Raw genomic sequence first — 14,198 nt, 5'->3', positions numbered from 1 at the left:
TTCATCACATAGACGAAAACAGTTCATATGAACTATCACATCCTACTGCAAAGAACTAGTAAGATTTCTGCTCTGGTCTCCTTCAGAACAAATACATTTCCAGCCTCATCCTTGTAGGCACCTCTGAGTAGCCATCTCAGTCTTGCTTTTGTAGGTACTCATAAGTACCTTCTCCCTCCTGTGTCCCAGCAATGGTGTGTTGTCTTTTGTGTCCTGATCCCCTTGACATCTCTGGGAGGCAGGGCAGAGCTAAACTGTCATGCTTGGGGAGCCTACTGCTAGGTCCTTGAACATGTAGGCACTACCAGCACTCACAAAACCTCCAGCTAGTTTCTGCTTAACCCAGTGAGTACTTAAGGTAATTCTATTGGTAAACTTTATGTTCATACATTACTGAGGCACCTATATTCCTGCAGTTAAGCATGTGTATAACCATTTAAAACTGGCAGCTGTTCAGAACTTACTTTGCAGCCATGCCCTGGCTGAATTCAAATGGTAGGCATTTCCTCTCCGCCTCATCTTCTGGGTCTTATACAGGAAGCATGTCCTGAGTGTCCTGACACATCCCCTCTTGAAGAAGAGGTGAGTAGGGAGAAAGAAGAGAGGTAAGGAGAACACCCATCTCCAACACAGCAGCAGTTAAAGCTATACCCTGGGATACAGCAGATCCAGTTTCACAACCCTCTTTTGTTCAACTAGCAGTAAGGATTTAAATGAAACCCACCTTCAGAACAATAGAACAATAGTCTGCTAGCTATTCAGCAAGTAGAATGAGTAAGAGGCAAGCAAAAGTGAGAACTTATGCCATTCTCCATCCCACCCCCCCAGCACTATATATATATATATAATTCCTATATATATATATATATATATATATATATATATATATATATATATATTTTTTTTTTTTTTTTTAAGGAGGGGGGAAAAAAACAGATCTGGCTTAAGCACCTAGATGGCTTGGCCATCCAGGAGACAGGTGGGAACTGTGAGGGACAACATGCAATCTTTAAAGGCATTTTGTAACATTTATGTTCCCCCTTAGTGGCTTACCTAAGGTCACCTAGGAAGCCTCTCAGAAAGTATAGAGTCAACACTACTCTTGAGCACTAGACTAGCTTAGCATACTAACACAAGGGTTGTATTTCCAATACGAGGGTAAGACAATAGCCTAAGAAAATATCAGACAGATATTTAGTTAAGAATATTAATTAAAAGAACATTTTGTTCAGGCCAAGGCATGAACAAAAATTGGATATATTTGGTTCTTTCTCAGCCCTCCATAACAGGCTTCATGACAGTTTTCTGGAGTAATGTATGTTATCCTACTTCTGCAAGTCATCTAGTCCAGTGGGATCCCAATTCCTTCTCTGTTCTGTAGTGTCGGAAAGCTCTAAATATTTATTTTTTTCCCCTTTCTTTAAGGTGTGGGACCATCACTCCTACCCTCTCTCCTTAAACTGTCAAAGGATGAGAGAGGTCACAGCTATGGTCACTTAAGAAATAGCTGGACACTACATGCATTCACATCTCCATCCTGCATCCAAGACTCTCAGCTGGTATAAAAACAAGTTGCTCCATCATCTCAAGAAAGCTGAAGATGATTTAACTTCACATGAGGACATATCTATTTCCAAGGGTAGAAACAGGGAGGAAAACAAAAGACAAAGAAAAAGAGAGAGAGAGAGAAACCTTTTCCACTGAAAAGTCCAGTTTATACATTTAGATTTTTAGTTCAGTAACAGGACAAAGATTTCACATGACATTTCTGTACTACAAAATTCTCCTTTAAAAAAAAATCCTATAATATGGTAACCCTAAGTAGATAGGATTTTTGTCGTAAGAAAAAAAGACAACTCTTTCCTCTAGTAGCACCGAAAAACAAAACGAAACTTGATTCCTACGAAAGTAGGTAATACTTTCTTCTCTAGAGACAGGAAGGAATCAAATGTCAGGTTGCAGCAGACTTGCTTCAACTTTCTGTGCGCAAGGGTTGGAGGAGCATGAATCTGAAAGAGTACTTAATCCCTAGTTACCTTCCATATCCTTCAACCAGAGCCTCAGTAGCTTATTTTAATGGTTGACCTCTTACACATTCATACAGCCCCCAGAACCATAGAATCAGTTACAGGTACACGCTTGTAACATCCCTTCTGATTGAGGAGAACGCTATAATCCCAACCTTGCTGACAGCAAGCTGAAGTACCAAAAGACTAAAGGACTTGTCCAAGAACTATCAGAGCATATGAACTCAAGCCTTCCATGTCTTAACTTACTAACCACCACACTCTCCCATGTCACCACGCAGAATCTTCTATAAATACACACAGTTATGCCTAGAGGGTTAGTGTCAGCAGGCACCTAAACCTTTAGCATATCTTCTCTTCAATGCACTTTTTGTTTAATTAGGAAGTCAAATTTTAATCCAGTTCAAATATGAGGTAGAGGAGGTGGAAGAAGGAGAGCCTCCCTAAGTCAAAATTTTTATATGACAGGGGCTCAGCTCAGAGCCAATGGATCAGGTTAGGGAAGAGCAAATAAGATTTTAACTGGAGATGTCTAGGGACAGAAGTGCATTGGGGTTCCAGTGCAGTAGGGTTTGGGGCCTTTGTGCAAATATTCTAATAGAGACACATTTCCCTTGCTAAATACCTTTATAAAAAAAATCAGAGTGGCTAATTCCTCTTTGGAGAAAGAAGAAAAAAGTGAAAAAAAAAGCCACCCTCTGCTCTCAGCTGATGATCAAGCTTCTAAATATTTGCATTTGAAAGTCTTCAGGCACCTTTGAAGTGAGATATGAGAGATTTCCAGACTGCTTTCTCTACAGGTGGTTCTGAGGACCCCAATTTTTCCAAGGTGGTTTCTAAAACAAATTTCTCCCCACCACATCTTCTGTTCACTCCACACAAGTGTATAACTACACAAGCCCCACAATGCCTCCCCCAATAATGCAGCCACATATTCCTGGGTACATAACTTACAGAAAGAGCACCTTGATCCTGTAAGTCCTTGTCACTCTAAAATTCAGCAGGGGTAAACACACATTGCCCTGCATTTTGAAAGAAGTTTAAGAAAGTTTTGAATTAGATCTTTGTGACAAGCTCTTTTCCCTCTCTAGTGAGTTATGAAAACACATGGGCCATCATGTCCGACTACAGAATGGCAGACACTAACAGCCTAGGTGGACATAAAACTCACATTAGTGACATTCAAGGAACAACCCTCAGCTATCAGAATTATCTAAACACACAGCCAAGTCTAGATCTCTTAATATAGATTAAAAAACAAAAAACAAACACACATCACCAAAAAAAACCCCATATACTTCAGATTCAAGAATCATTCTTTCATAGCCACATGGCATTCATCAAAATGAGGCATACAACTGTACGGCTAAAACAATCTCACATCAGTTCTTGCCTCATGCTCCCCCAAATGCAAGCTTTCCTTTCCCCACAACCGCAAAACACGCTAGTCTGGTTACACAATGCAAGTCTTCCCTGCCCGACTCCTTCTGTTATAATCACCCTTTTCCTTGCAACAGGGCACCAAGTGCCTATCTGTTAGTTTGCAGCACAGTTGTAGAACAAAACAAGCAAGCAAGCAAGCAAAGAGGACAGGACATTTATAAAATTATCCGGGCACCTCAAAAAATTCAGCCAGTCTTGCAAGTCTCTGGCCTCCTGCAGCCAAGTGAACTCCACATACCCCCTGAACGCTGCAAGGAGTAGTAAGGTATAGCCCACAGTTTCTTTTGCAGAACCCAGCTGTGCCAAATAAATAAGTCACCTGTGGCCATTTCTGTGCAAACAACCTGTGCCAAGGGGCCTTTTGGAAGGAAAGCTTCGATCTGTGTTCACAGCAGCAGTGTCGTAAATGGGAGCAAATAAACATGCGTGCTTTCCTCTCCACTCTTTCCCCTCCCACAGTGCTTTTGTAACACAACACTTTGCCTTGCTGAGGTAAAGCTGAAAAGCAGCATTTTGCATTAAGTAGATGGCTGTTATGGAGGAGGAAGAGCCACAAAGTGCACTTAACAAAACCCACCCTCTACTCTGGTGTTGGGAGGTTAAAACCAGAGACAAGTGAACACGTCTCATTTCCCCATCTGTAGCCAATTCCCCTGACAGGCCCCATTAAAAAGCCAACCAATTCTGGCACTCTGGCTCCCAGAGGATCCCCATGACACAGTTTATTTAATAAAGTACACTCCCTTTCATTGTGAATGGGGATTGCTTAACAGAAGTGCAGCACTTGGAGAATAAGGGGAAGCAGAGGCACAGAGGGTCTGAGCCTTGGGATGCTTCCACTACTTTCACCCTCGTCTGCTGCTAATGCCAAAGCCCTTCCTCCACACCTCCTGTACCACCATGGCTTAAGGCTTTCCCTGTCTTCCTTCCAGCCTGAACTCTGAATAAGCTTATTTCAAAAGAATTACACCAACACTCCAGGACCCTCCCTCTCTATGTCTTATAAATGTGCTCCCATTAGCCTCCATAAACACTGTAATCCTATGCACACACACACGCTTTCATCCAGTCGTATTTTCAGAAAGCTGAGTGGATAGTAAAAAACACTTTCCGTAACTAATCTTTTGAATTTTTAAAACAACCTGGCTTTGCCTGTGTTCATGCCCATGATGCATCTACTTTCCATGAATATTCCAGTGAGCAAACTCTTAAAAATCTAATTCCTGGAAACATCAAATATCAGAGGACATGCAACAGAAAGCAAACTCCAGAGCCCACAGGTAGGTAGGAAGTTTGTTCCTGGGCTTTTATTCTCCCTCCAGTGCAGATCACTTCCCCCAAAGTAGTACATAGCTGTAAGATACAGCTAAGAGAAGGTAGAAGAACCACATTTACACGAGTTGTAGGTATAGGAACCAGATCTGCCCTACCACCAAATACAGTCTACCAAAACAGACCACCATTACCACACCTGTTAATCTACAGTTCCCCCACTGCCTTTCACAAGCCCTTGGCCCTTAGGCACAGTACATACTACCTTGTTTACTTAATGGCTCCCCTCAGTGTCACATCCTGCTCACCACTGACAACTCTCAGGGCAAAGGGAGCCTTGTGTACCTGGAGCTCATAAACATGCAGAGCCCAGCGCCAACATGGAGCAGGCCAGGGCTCTCTCCATGAACATGCCTAAGAAATATGTAACGGAGCAGAGGGACACAGATTTCTCCTCCTTTCTTCTCCAAGGGGCAAACCCCACTCCACTTGCAATCACAGATTTATCCAGAAATTTGCAGAACGAGCAGAGGGAGAGGACAAGGGTATCTTGGCAGTATCTTCAAGTGATCCTATGTTTGGCTCAGTACCCTACCAGTATTCCCCCAGGCAATCAAAGTGCAAGAAAGATAGAGCACATAAAAGTAAAAATCTGGCTTTTAACAAAGTATTTTCAAATGTTAACGCTCTCAGAACTGACACTTATCACAATTTTTTTTTTTAAACTGCACAACAAGTGGGAAGATTAGATAGAAATAAATAAAAGCCCCAATGCTGCATGGCATTAACTGTCAACAAATCCTTCGAGTGCAGCCTGTGATCCAGTTGGCTCCACTAACAGTCCCAGGCTAGAGTCTTGCAGAAGTCACAACAAATTGGACTCTGCTCCCAATAACCAAGGGAACTGCATTACTTCCCCTGCTCCTAGAAGCTGCTAAAATTCTGCCAAGAGAATGTCTTCCTAATTTGCATTTCATCCAAACAGATCTGGCAATTAGTGCTTGTTGGTAAACTCTGCTGTGAGCTCCAATCAGCGCTTTGCTGCTCTGGCTCTCTCCATTTACAAATTCCTGCATTTATAGGCATATTAGAGAAATGGTTTTGACAGTTTCTGCCCCGTGAAGTTAAAGTTTTCCCCAATTAGAGCAGATAATGAGAAAACCAAGCTCACTAAAACATACAACCTTGTGACCCAAGGACTGCTATGCCCAATTCGTGGGAGAAATTGAACATCAGGATACACATTGATTGAAGCAGTACAGAGCCACCAAGCTGGCTGCACCAAGATGAGGTGAGGATGCAGTGTTCCTTTGGAAAAAGGAAGTGCTTCTTCCTATAGGTGCACAAAAACCCACCTTGAAGTGTCACAGGACCACCTAATCCTCATCTGGACTAGTTTATAGCAGCCAGGGAGGAACATCAATACTTTCTCTTCCAGGCCCTGAAGTCCCAGAAGTTGGAATGAAGCAGCATGATACGGAAGAAGCTAGGGGCAAGGGGGACTAGGAATGCCAAATGTGAAAGGGGAGATCTGATGGATGTCAAGACATAAACCTAAATAGACAGAGCTCTCACATTATTTAACCACTGCTCTCCTCACTGTGCACTGCCTTGTGTGGAAGCCCTTTCATTGCTGGGGCTCTGAAAGTCTCTCCTCTATGTGCCCTGCCTTTTGAACAGCTTTCTTGCCATCTATCTGCCTCATTTACTCCCCTTCTTAGTTTAGTTCCTCTCCTGACAGCATCTCTTATTCTCCTTTACCAACCATCCTGCAGTTTTTCTCCTTTTGATCTCATTTCCCTCCAAGTATTTAGGATTCCCACTGATAAGAGATGGGCAGTATAACAGTACAAAACATGTCAGGGCATTGGATTTGCGAGTTTATAGCTCTACTGACTAAAGTAAGAGGCACTGAAGAGACTCTTGGATAATCTTGCACAGAGCATTACAGTTTTCTGGCTAGGGTAAGAGGTAAGGATACCATTTCCATCTTCCTTTTGAACAGAGTTCTTCTGCTTTATTTTTTGTCATAGACTACTGGTTAGTGTTACTGTTTATTTTTTGTCATAGACTACTGGTTAGTGTTACTGTTTATCAGTCACCACTGCGTCCAGCCCCAGAAGTGGCAGAATACCCAAAGCAGTAACATACACATAGTATCTTTCAGATGCAGATGACTAAAAATAGAGTGCCTACATAAAACCAACAATTGGTTTTATTTTATTCACCCATGGCACATCTAAGACACCTTGCATTTTAGCCTCTGTCTGCCTACAAGACAAGAGTTTAAAATGATTGGGCAAGGAAAGTAGTTTGTCTAATATTGACTGAAACTCGACACAGCTGAAATTGCAGTTTTATGCAGAAAGCCAATGAGGAAACCACATGAGAAACTGTGCAAGCGGAGGTGGTTGCTGGCAAGAACATCACCTTCTTCACAGTCACAAATGGTTTGAGAGACCTAAGTGAACTGCTGCCCCAAAGGCCGCAATTAATTATTCAGCAAAATGTTTCATCCATTTTGCATCACACTAGAAAATGAATGGAGGAGACAGGCATGGATCACAATGGAGCCCATCCAGCAGAGCCGCAGAATGAAGCGGCTCTTTATATTACCTCCCCTTCTGAATCCCCCTGGGCTGGCTTCCCCTGTCCAATGCAAATCTTAAAGATGAGCCCACATGAGCACTAAAGCTGAAGCATGGAATGAAAGAGTAGACTTTCTCATTTGAAATCCAATGCATCCATTCGCCAAGAGACACTGCTTACACAAAATGCTGCCTAGAGGCAGGGCAAAGCAGCAACAGCTCTGGTTGTGCTGTTGTGGCCAGAAAACACATGCCACATGACCATGATGCTATTCCATTGCCTGCTGCTCCTGCTACCATGAATTTGCCCATGAGCTTTATCTGTCACAGAAAGCATAGCACATGCAGTACCGCTCCAGCCACCCTAAGCCAGCTCCTAGTTTCCACTGGACCCACCTTCTCTAGCCTTTCCCCAGAAACAAGGCAGGAGAAGCAAGATGTTCCTCTCAAGCCCAAAAATCTAGCAGCTTTCAACATGCCAGATGAGATTAGAAGGTTCAGGCCACTCAGTCTCCTGGGTTCAGCAGCTGTTAATGTCAAGTGATCCAGAGGAAGGTGAAAACTCTACCCTACCGGTCAACTGGTGCATGAGAGAAAATAAGACGCTTCATGGTCTCTGTGGTAACCATCTTCTGCCACAAAGATAAGATTTGATTACTCCTATCTTAACACAATTACAAATAGTCATAAATTATCCGGTCCTTTTTTGAAATCCTTTTACAATAATTGACTTGATGACCTCCTGGGGCAATGCAGGCTGTGTCCAGTAGAGAACAAGTTTATTCTTCATTAGCATACCTGTCCCTCATAGTTATGATATCTAAAAAAGACAAAGAGATTATTATTAGGATATCCTTCTTACGAGTAACCCCAAAGGGCATAAGAATCTCAGACAAGCTGCATAAAATGACAGGATACAACTCAATGGATGATGAGTCATCACAGCAACAGCATATGGCAAGGACTGCTGAAATAGGATCAGGCACATATGCTTCCACAGGAAGAGTGCCAGCCCAGACCCCACAGCTCTTCCCCTTACCAGTGAGAAAAAACATTGGTTTTAGCATCCAGCACATTGAGACTAAATGTCCAGGCACTATATGAAAGAATTGCAGATCCTTGGGCAAATGTGTTTCTGGCTGAATTGCTGACTTTGTTTCACTTGTCCATGCATCATCCATAAAGTGACGTTAATGAGAATTCCATTCTTCCGAAACTGAGGAGTTAGAAGTACACAGCCGACAAGCTAATTGTTTGTGATCAAGATGTCTACACTGTAGAAATCCAAAGTGGTTTGAGTTCCTGCCACAGAGACTTTCACTGCATCTTATAGCACTTGTAGCTAAAACACCCATTTGTTAAATCTATGATCCCAGACCTAGGCTTTCCTACCTCACTATTGCTTTCCATGCATGTTCTGGACATGTGATCAGAGTTTGCAGGGCAAGTTTACACTAAGTAACTGTTCATGGGAAGAGTAAGCAAGGACTTGCTAGGCTTGTTATACTTGTCTCCCTCCTTCTCCAAGCCTTCCTCTGTTTTTGAAGAAGCAAGGGAAATATTTTGCTTTCTTCTTCCAGTAGCCCAAATTGGCTATCCCTTCCCATGAAGTGGGCTCCTGCACATGGCAGGGCAGAAAATTGGGAGTGTCCAACCTAAAAGTTAAATTTCCAAGGAACTTGGCAAGACAGCTGCCCTCAACCCCACTAAGGTACCAGGTCTACCCCTGCTCCACACATCTACAGACCCAACGGCACAAAGAGTTCAGTACAATGGCAATAGCCATAGCCACAACTGCAAGGTGTTGCTTGCCCAACAAAAAGACAGAGTGACACAGTCTCCTAGGAAACTGCAATTGCTGCTTCTGTCAACAAGGAAGGAGCAGCACATGCCAGTGCTGGGAGGAGGGGAGAGAGAAGGTCTGAAGTGACACTGAAGTCTTGAAAAGCTCCTATCAAGCTTCCTAGAAACACAACATATCTGCCTTTCCACACTCCTTACCCAACCCTTCCCACTTCCAAGAGATGCAAGTCTTAAGAGGCAACTGATGCTACAGGCTAATGAAAGGAAGCAACATCCCAGCATCACATTTTGAGTGATAGGCAGAAAGACAGCCCTCAAAGCCAGGCACATGAAACAGGCAAAACAATTCCCACATAAATGATACAAAATGATCACAATAATCTGTTTTGGCCTTAATAAATCAGCAACTATATGAAGTCCTAAGGGAACTAGGAAAAATGGAGAGCTCCGTGGTCCCAAGACTCTGCTTTAACTATCAGGGTAAATCTTTAAAGTGGAAGAAATCTTCTCAGTGACAAACAGGAACAGAAAAGCCCAAAGACAAATCTGCTTTGTCAAGGCAGTTGCTGACTGGTCCTCCCCAATCCTATCACAATGGTAATTCCCTTGGCCCTCACCTTCAATTTGTTTTCACATGGCACCAGCTATTAGAAAGCTAGCACAAAGGAGTCCTCTCTTATGTCCTGACACCAGACTGTCCTGGTTAACCAAAGCTCACCTGGTTACACGACAGCCCAATACAGCTCACTATATCATTGACTCATGCAGCTAGGTTGATTGTGGGGGGCAGGGGAAGCAAAGGGCAAGCTTGAAGTAAAAAGTATAATGTAAGGAAAGAAAAAAGAAGAAGAAAAAAAAAAGCACTGAGCAGACCCTGCCAACTCATTAACCCTATCCCTGACTACAGGGGGATCTGCTGGTGCCAGAACAAAGCACTCCAAAAGCAGCAGAGGAAGGCCCCTAGCATGACTGTAGGGACCACAGAGTGACTGAAAGGAGAAGACAGAACTTGTTTTCCTTTCCATAGGGAAGCAGGAAGGTAAGAAGAAAGAACAAGTTTGACAATGATTTTTTTCTACATTTACAAAGAGCTGAGAAACTTTGTCCACTCACCAAGCATTTCTCACTGAGCTATTTCCCCACTGCAAGATTTCTATCTCACACCTGACTGACTCTTCTCCTGATTTATAGTAATTAGGAGTCTTCCAGCCTGTCCAGAAAAAAACCTGTGCTTGCAGCATCCTCCTTTTTATGGACCAACTGGATGTCATTATCTCATTAACATTTAAAAACCTGTGGGTGCTTCCATTAGAGCCCCAGCTGGTGGGCTCACAGTGCTTGCTAGTGTTACCCATACATCTCCCCTCCAGATTCAGCCCTTGCAATAAAACAGAATACATAAAATCTAGAGGGAAACAGATAAATCACAGCACTTGCTTCAAACACCAAGAAAGGACATTGCTCATGGAAGAGGATTCACCTGCCTGCAGCAACAGAAATGATGAGAAAATCACTACAAGGCCAGCCAGGAATCCTCTGCTTTTCAACCAGTGTATATTTACACACATGTGCATATGTGCTTGTAATAACATTAACTACTACTTGTCATCATTAGGGATGAGCAAAGCAAAGCCTGTGCTTTTACTAAGCCAGTAGAGATTTCACATTCTGCTTGCTGTCTGAGCAACAGCAATTGCTGCTTCCTTTGGAGATTGATTTTGCCTTAGGCTTGGTCTAAAGAGGTTATCTGATGAATTTTGGTTATTTGGGAGAAGGGGACAAAGGACAGGTTTCCCTCGGAAGTGAAGATAAAATGTCTTTTTAAAGATGGGAAACAGGGAGAACTGCTCTAATGGAAACAGACTTAAAATAGCCAGTCTGCTTGCATGTCCCTTTTGCACGTTTTTGGGCTTCCTTTTTCTTGAGTCTTCAAAACAGCAACTTGAAAGGAGAAGGGAGCAAGGGACAGACAGGATGCGGTTACAGATGTCACAAACAAGCCACTTCCGTCCCTGCAGACCCTAATCTCCAAACAAGTCTTTTTCTGTGTGTTGGGCGTGGGTGGAGGGGGTGTCAGAAGAGAGGTCATCAGCCTGATGATGTCCATCAGGACAACCTGAAGTGTCCTTAATTCTGACAATTTGAGCCCTGCCGGGATCAAATTATAATCAGAGAACAAAGCATCCGAAATTGCACTTTAACTACTCCTGCTACTGTAAAGCTGTCAGCCTCTCTCCCCTATGGCCATGGGGAGTGCCTCTGAGTGCAAAGGTAACGCCCCGCTGGGCTTTCCATGGGGCAAGACAGGGTCCCGGACACCTATTCTGGGGAAGTTACCCAGAACTGCAGAGCCATGTGTTGGCAACACCGGGAAAGTGGCTACGAGGAAGAGCAGCTGTAGGACTGCTCCACCTCCTGTGAGAAGGTGCACCAACCCTCGCAGGGCCCAGAAACAATTGAGCTTACAGGGTTCGACATGTCTGTCTGAATTTCCTCTCCTCCTCCACACTGACTCTCTTGTATTACTGCTGGCTCCTGCCTTTCTGTGCCATGTTTAATCTCAAGTATTTTTATATCTCCCCTTGAATACATGTGACAGAGAGAATTAATGAGTGTGGGGAAAGAGAAGAAGAAAGGAGAAAAGGGCGGGGGGAAAAATCAAAGAGAGTTTAGATGACAGTTTGTGTGTGTTTTTGTGTGAATGAGTGAGAGAGAGCGTAAGCATGACTGTGAAGAGGTGCAGGGGAAATATGTGAGGAAGGCAGACAGGTTATCAGTCATTCAGCCTGTCCTCCATTAACTCCTAGCTCTCTCATCTTTCTCTTTGCTGTCTCTCTAAACTCTTCTCTTTCTCCCCTTCCCAGCAAGATTGAGGCAAGAATTCTCTCTTGGGGGGAGGAGGGGGGTGAAGAAAGGATGAAAAAAAAAATCCCCATCTCAAGTCTGCTCACAGGAGCAAAGAAGGGAAACGAGGAAGAAAGTCTACCACTCAGAGCTAAAATAAGATAGTCTCTAAAGAAACAAGTGACCCTACTCATAAGCTGCAGAGTCTCAGTCCCATCAGTCCCATCAGTCCCAAACATGATGTGCAAATGCAAGCCCTTTTTCCTTGCCTCTGCCACCTGAGTTGCAAAAGCAGGAGCAAAAGGCCCCTGGCTCGTGGTTTGACTTTCACCACATGACAAGGTGTGCTGGCTTTGGTGATGGAATTGATAACAAAGGCACCGCAGACGACAAACACTGCGGCAGCTTGAGCTTCTGCTATGATGAATAATCCCCTTGCAGAGTTGCAGCTCATTTATTTCACCCACTCCTATTTGCAAGCAGAACTGCTGTGCATTTGCTGACACTGCACACCCTAGGTGCTGAAAACTGGAAGACACTGGAAGGGGACTGGAAGAACTGGCTGTGGTTGTTAGTGATTTTCTACAGTTCCTGATATCACCTTTTCCTCAAAGCAGCTGGGATGGAGAAGAGCTATGCTCCTGGATCTAAGGCAGAGGGAGACTACGAATGCAACAGTTATATATAGTGGAGCTTTGATCACTTCCCTAGCGACACAGCTTTCACACTGTGGCATATGTGCTTCATCCATCTGGGACTGGAGCATCCTACAGCTGCTGTTTTTGCCTGCTCCCTGCTGCAAGAAGAGGCTATGAGTGGAGTAGCTGCAAGCTCCTCACTGCAGAAAGAATGACTGCCATGTTACAAACTGGATGCCATAAGAGACTTTTTTTTCAAAGTAGTTTTGTGAGTAAGTGTGCAATAATTAATCTGCATGTTTTCCAAACTAATACTGATGCAATGGCTTCTTTATGCAAAATAACCAAGTGTACAAAAATTAAATGTATCCCTAACCTACCTCTTTTTCTCTTGCTGACAGCTGGTGTGGTTTAGGATTATCTCACTGGTACTTTGCAGTGGACACGACACCCATGTGATGTAATTAAGATAATATATTCAGTAATGATCTTGCACTTGAACCTCAGTCAATGATGGCTTGCTTCTACTGCAAGGCAACTTACCTCATAAAATTAAAGCAGCCAACAAGATGGTGATGATCTCCAGCTACATGATTTAATTTGCACCACTGATATGAAGTAACAGTATTTTAATCTGAAGTGACTAGATGAGTCTAGAGAAAAAACACACCCAGGGTGTCAGAAATGTGACAGAAGATGGGCAATGACCAGAGTCCTGACCTCAGTCTTTGCCCCCTGTGAAAAAGGTTGTCACCAAGCTCTAGGAGGAGGGTAGCTACCCAGGTGAGTGGCTCAGCCTAAAGAAACATGGTCCAGAGGCAGGCAAAGCTTATGTAAAAAAGGGTAGTTGTTGAGGCTTATAACACACTTGAGATTTTGTGTTGTGCATGGAAGGGCACTCTCACTTAGGAAAGGTCATTGCACTGTTACTATCCAAGGAAGGAAAAAATAAAAAAGGAAGTAGTAAATGTGGAATTGGCAGGGGAGGAGAATGAGGGGGAGAAGAAAGGAAAAATGATATTATATTTCTTGCTTTCTAGATCCTGAGGAGACAAGATTTCCTATAACACTGATGAAGTAAACAGGCATCCCTGAAGAAAACACACAAACTTGAAACATTCATTTATATTTAATACTTGAGTGTTTATAAAAATAAAGGTGAAGACCAGGATGCTGCAATGACTTTGTTATTTGCTTAGCTTTATACTCTATGTCATCTTTGTGGAATCACAGACTCCCCACACATACCTGTCTCATGGGCAAAAGCAAATATAATGACACCACAGCAAGTTGAGTAAATCTACTGCCTGAACAAAAACTGACTGTTTCAGTTTTAAAGATACTGCATGTGTGTGCAAAACAGCACCGACACGTGCACACAGCTTCGATGCACTGCAAGAAACCAGACAGTGTTTTTGACGGGCCTAGATCTCCTCAGAGAAAATGAATACATAAATAATCAGAAAATAGCCCTGTCTGTCAGAAACGAGTTCAGTGACATCCCCGAGGAAAAGGCATCTGTTTGATGATTATTTGGCCTAACTGTATCATGAGGTGAAAAAGTAGGGCTAATGTCAGAAATA

At 43.2% G+C, this 14,198-nt stretch overlaps 1 protein-coding gene across 2 annotated transcripts in view; it reads right to left on the bottom strand.

Annotated features, from left to right (window-relative positions):
* LSAMP (limbic system associated membrane protein) overlaps positions 1 to 14,198 on the bottom strand; it is a 1,021,997-nt gene that overhangs the window by 365,786 nt on the left and 642,013 nt on the right. The window contains exon 1 of one of the 2 annotated variants that reach the window (XM_064520196.1): positions 3,790 to 3,814. The exons of the other annotated variant lie outside the window; for it this stretch is intronic. Coding sequence (XP_064376266.1) covers positions 3,790 to 3,799 — 10 coding nt within the window. The 5' untranslated portion in view covers positions 3,800 to 3,814. Of the gene's footprint in view, positions 1 to 3,789; positions 3,815 to 14,198 lie in introns of those variants that run through there. 2 annotated transcript variants of the gene reach the window in all.

This window comes from Dromaius novaehollandiae, chromosome 1 (genome assembly GCF_036370855.1).
Source record: "Dromaius novaehollandiae isolate bDroNov1 chromosome 1, bDroNov1.hap1, whole genome shotgun sequence".
Lineage (NCBI taxonomy): Eukaryota > Metazoa > Chordata > Aves > Casuariiformes > Dromaiidae > Dromaius > Dromaius novaehollandiae.
The sequence above is the reverse complement of the archived record's forward strand: the minus strand, read 5'-3'. Positions and strand labels throughout refer to the sequence as shown.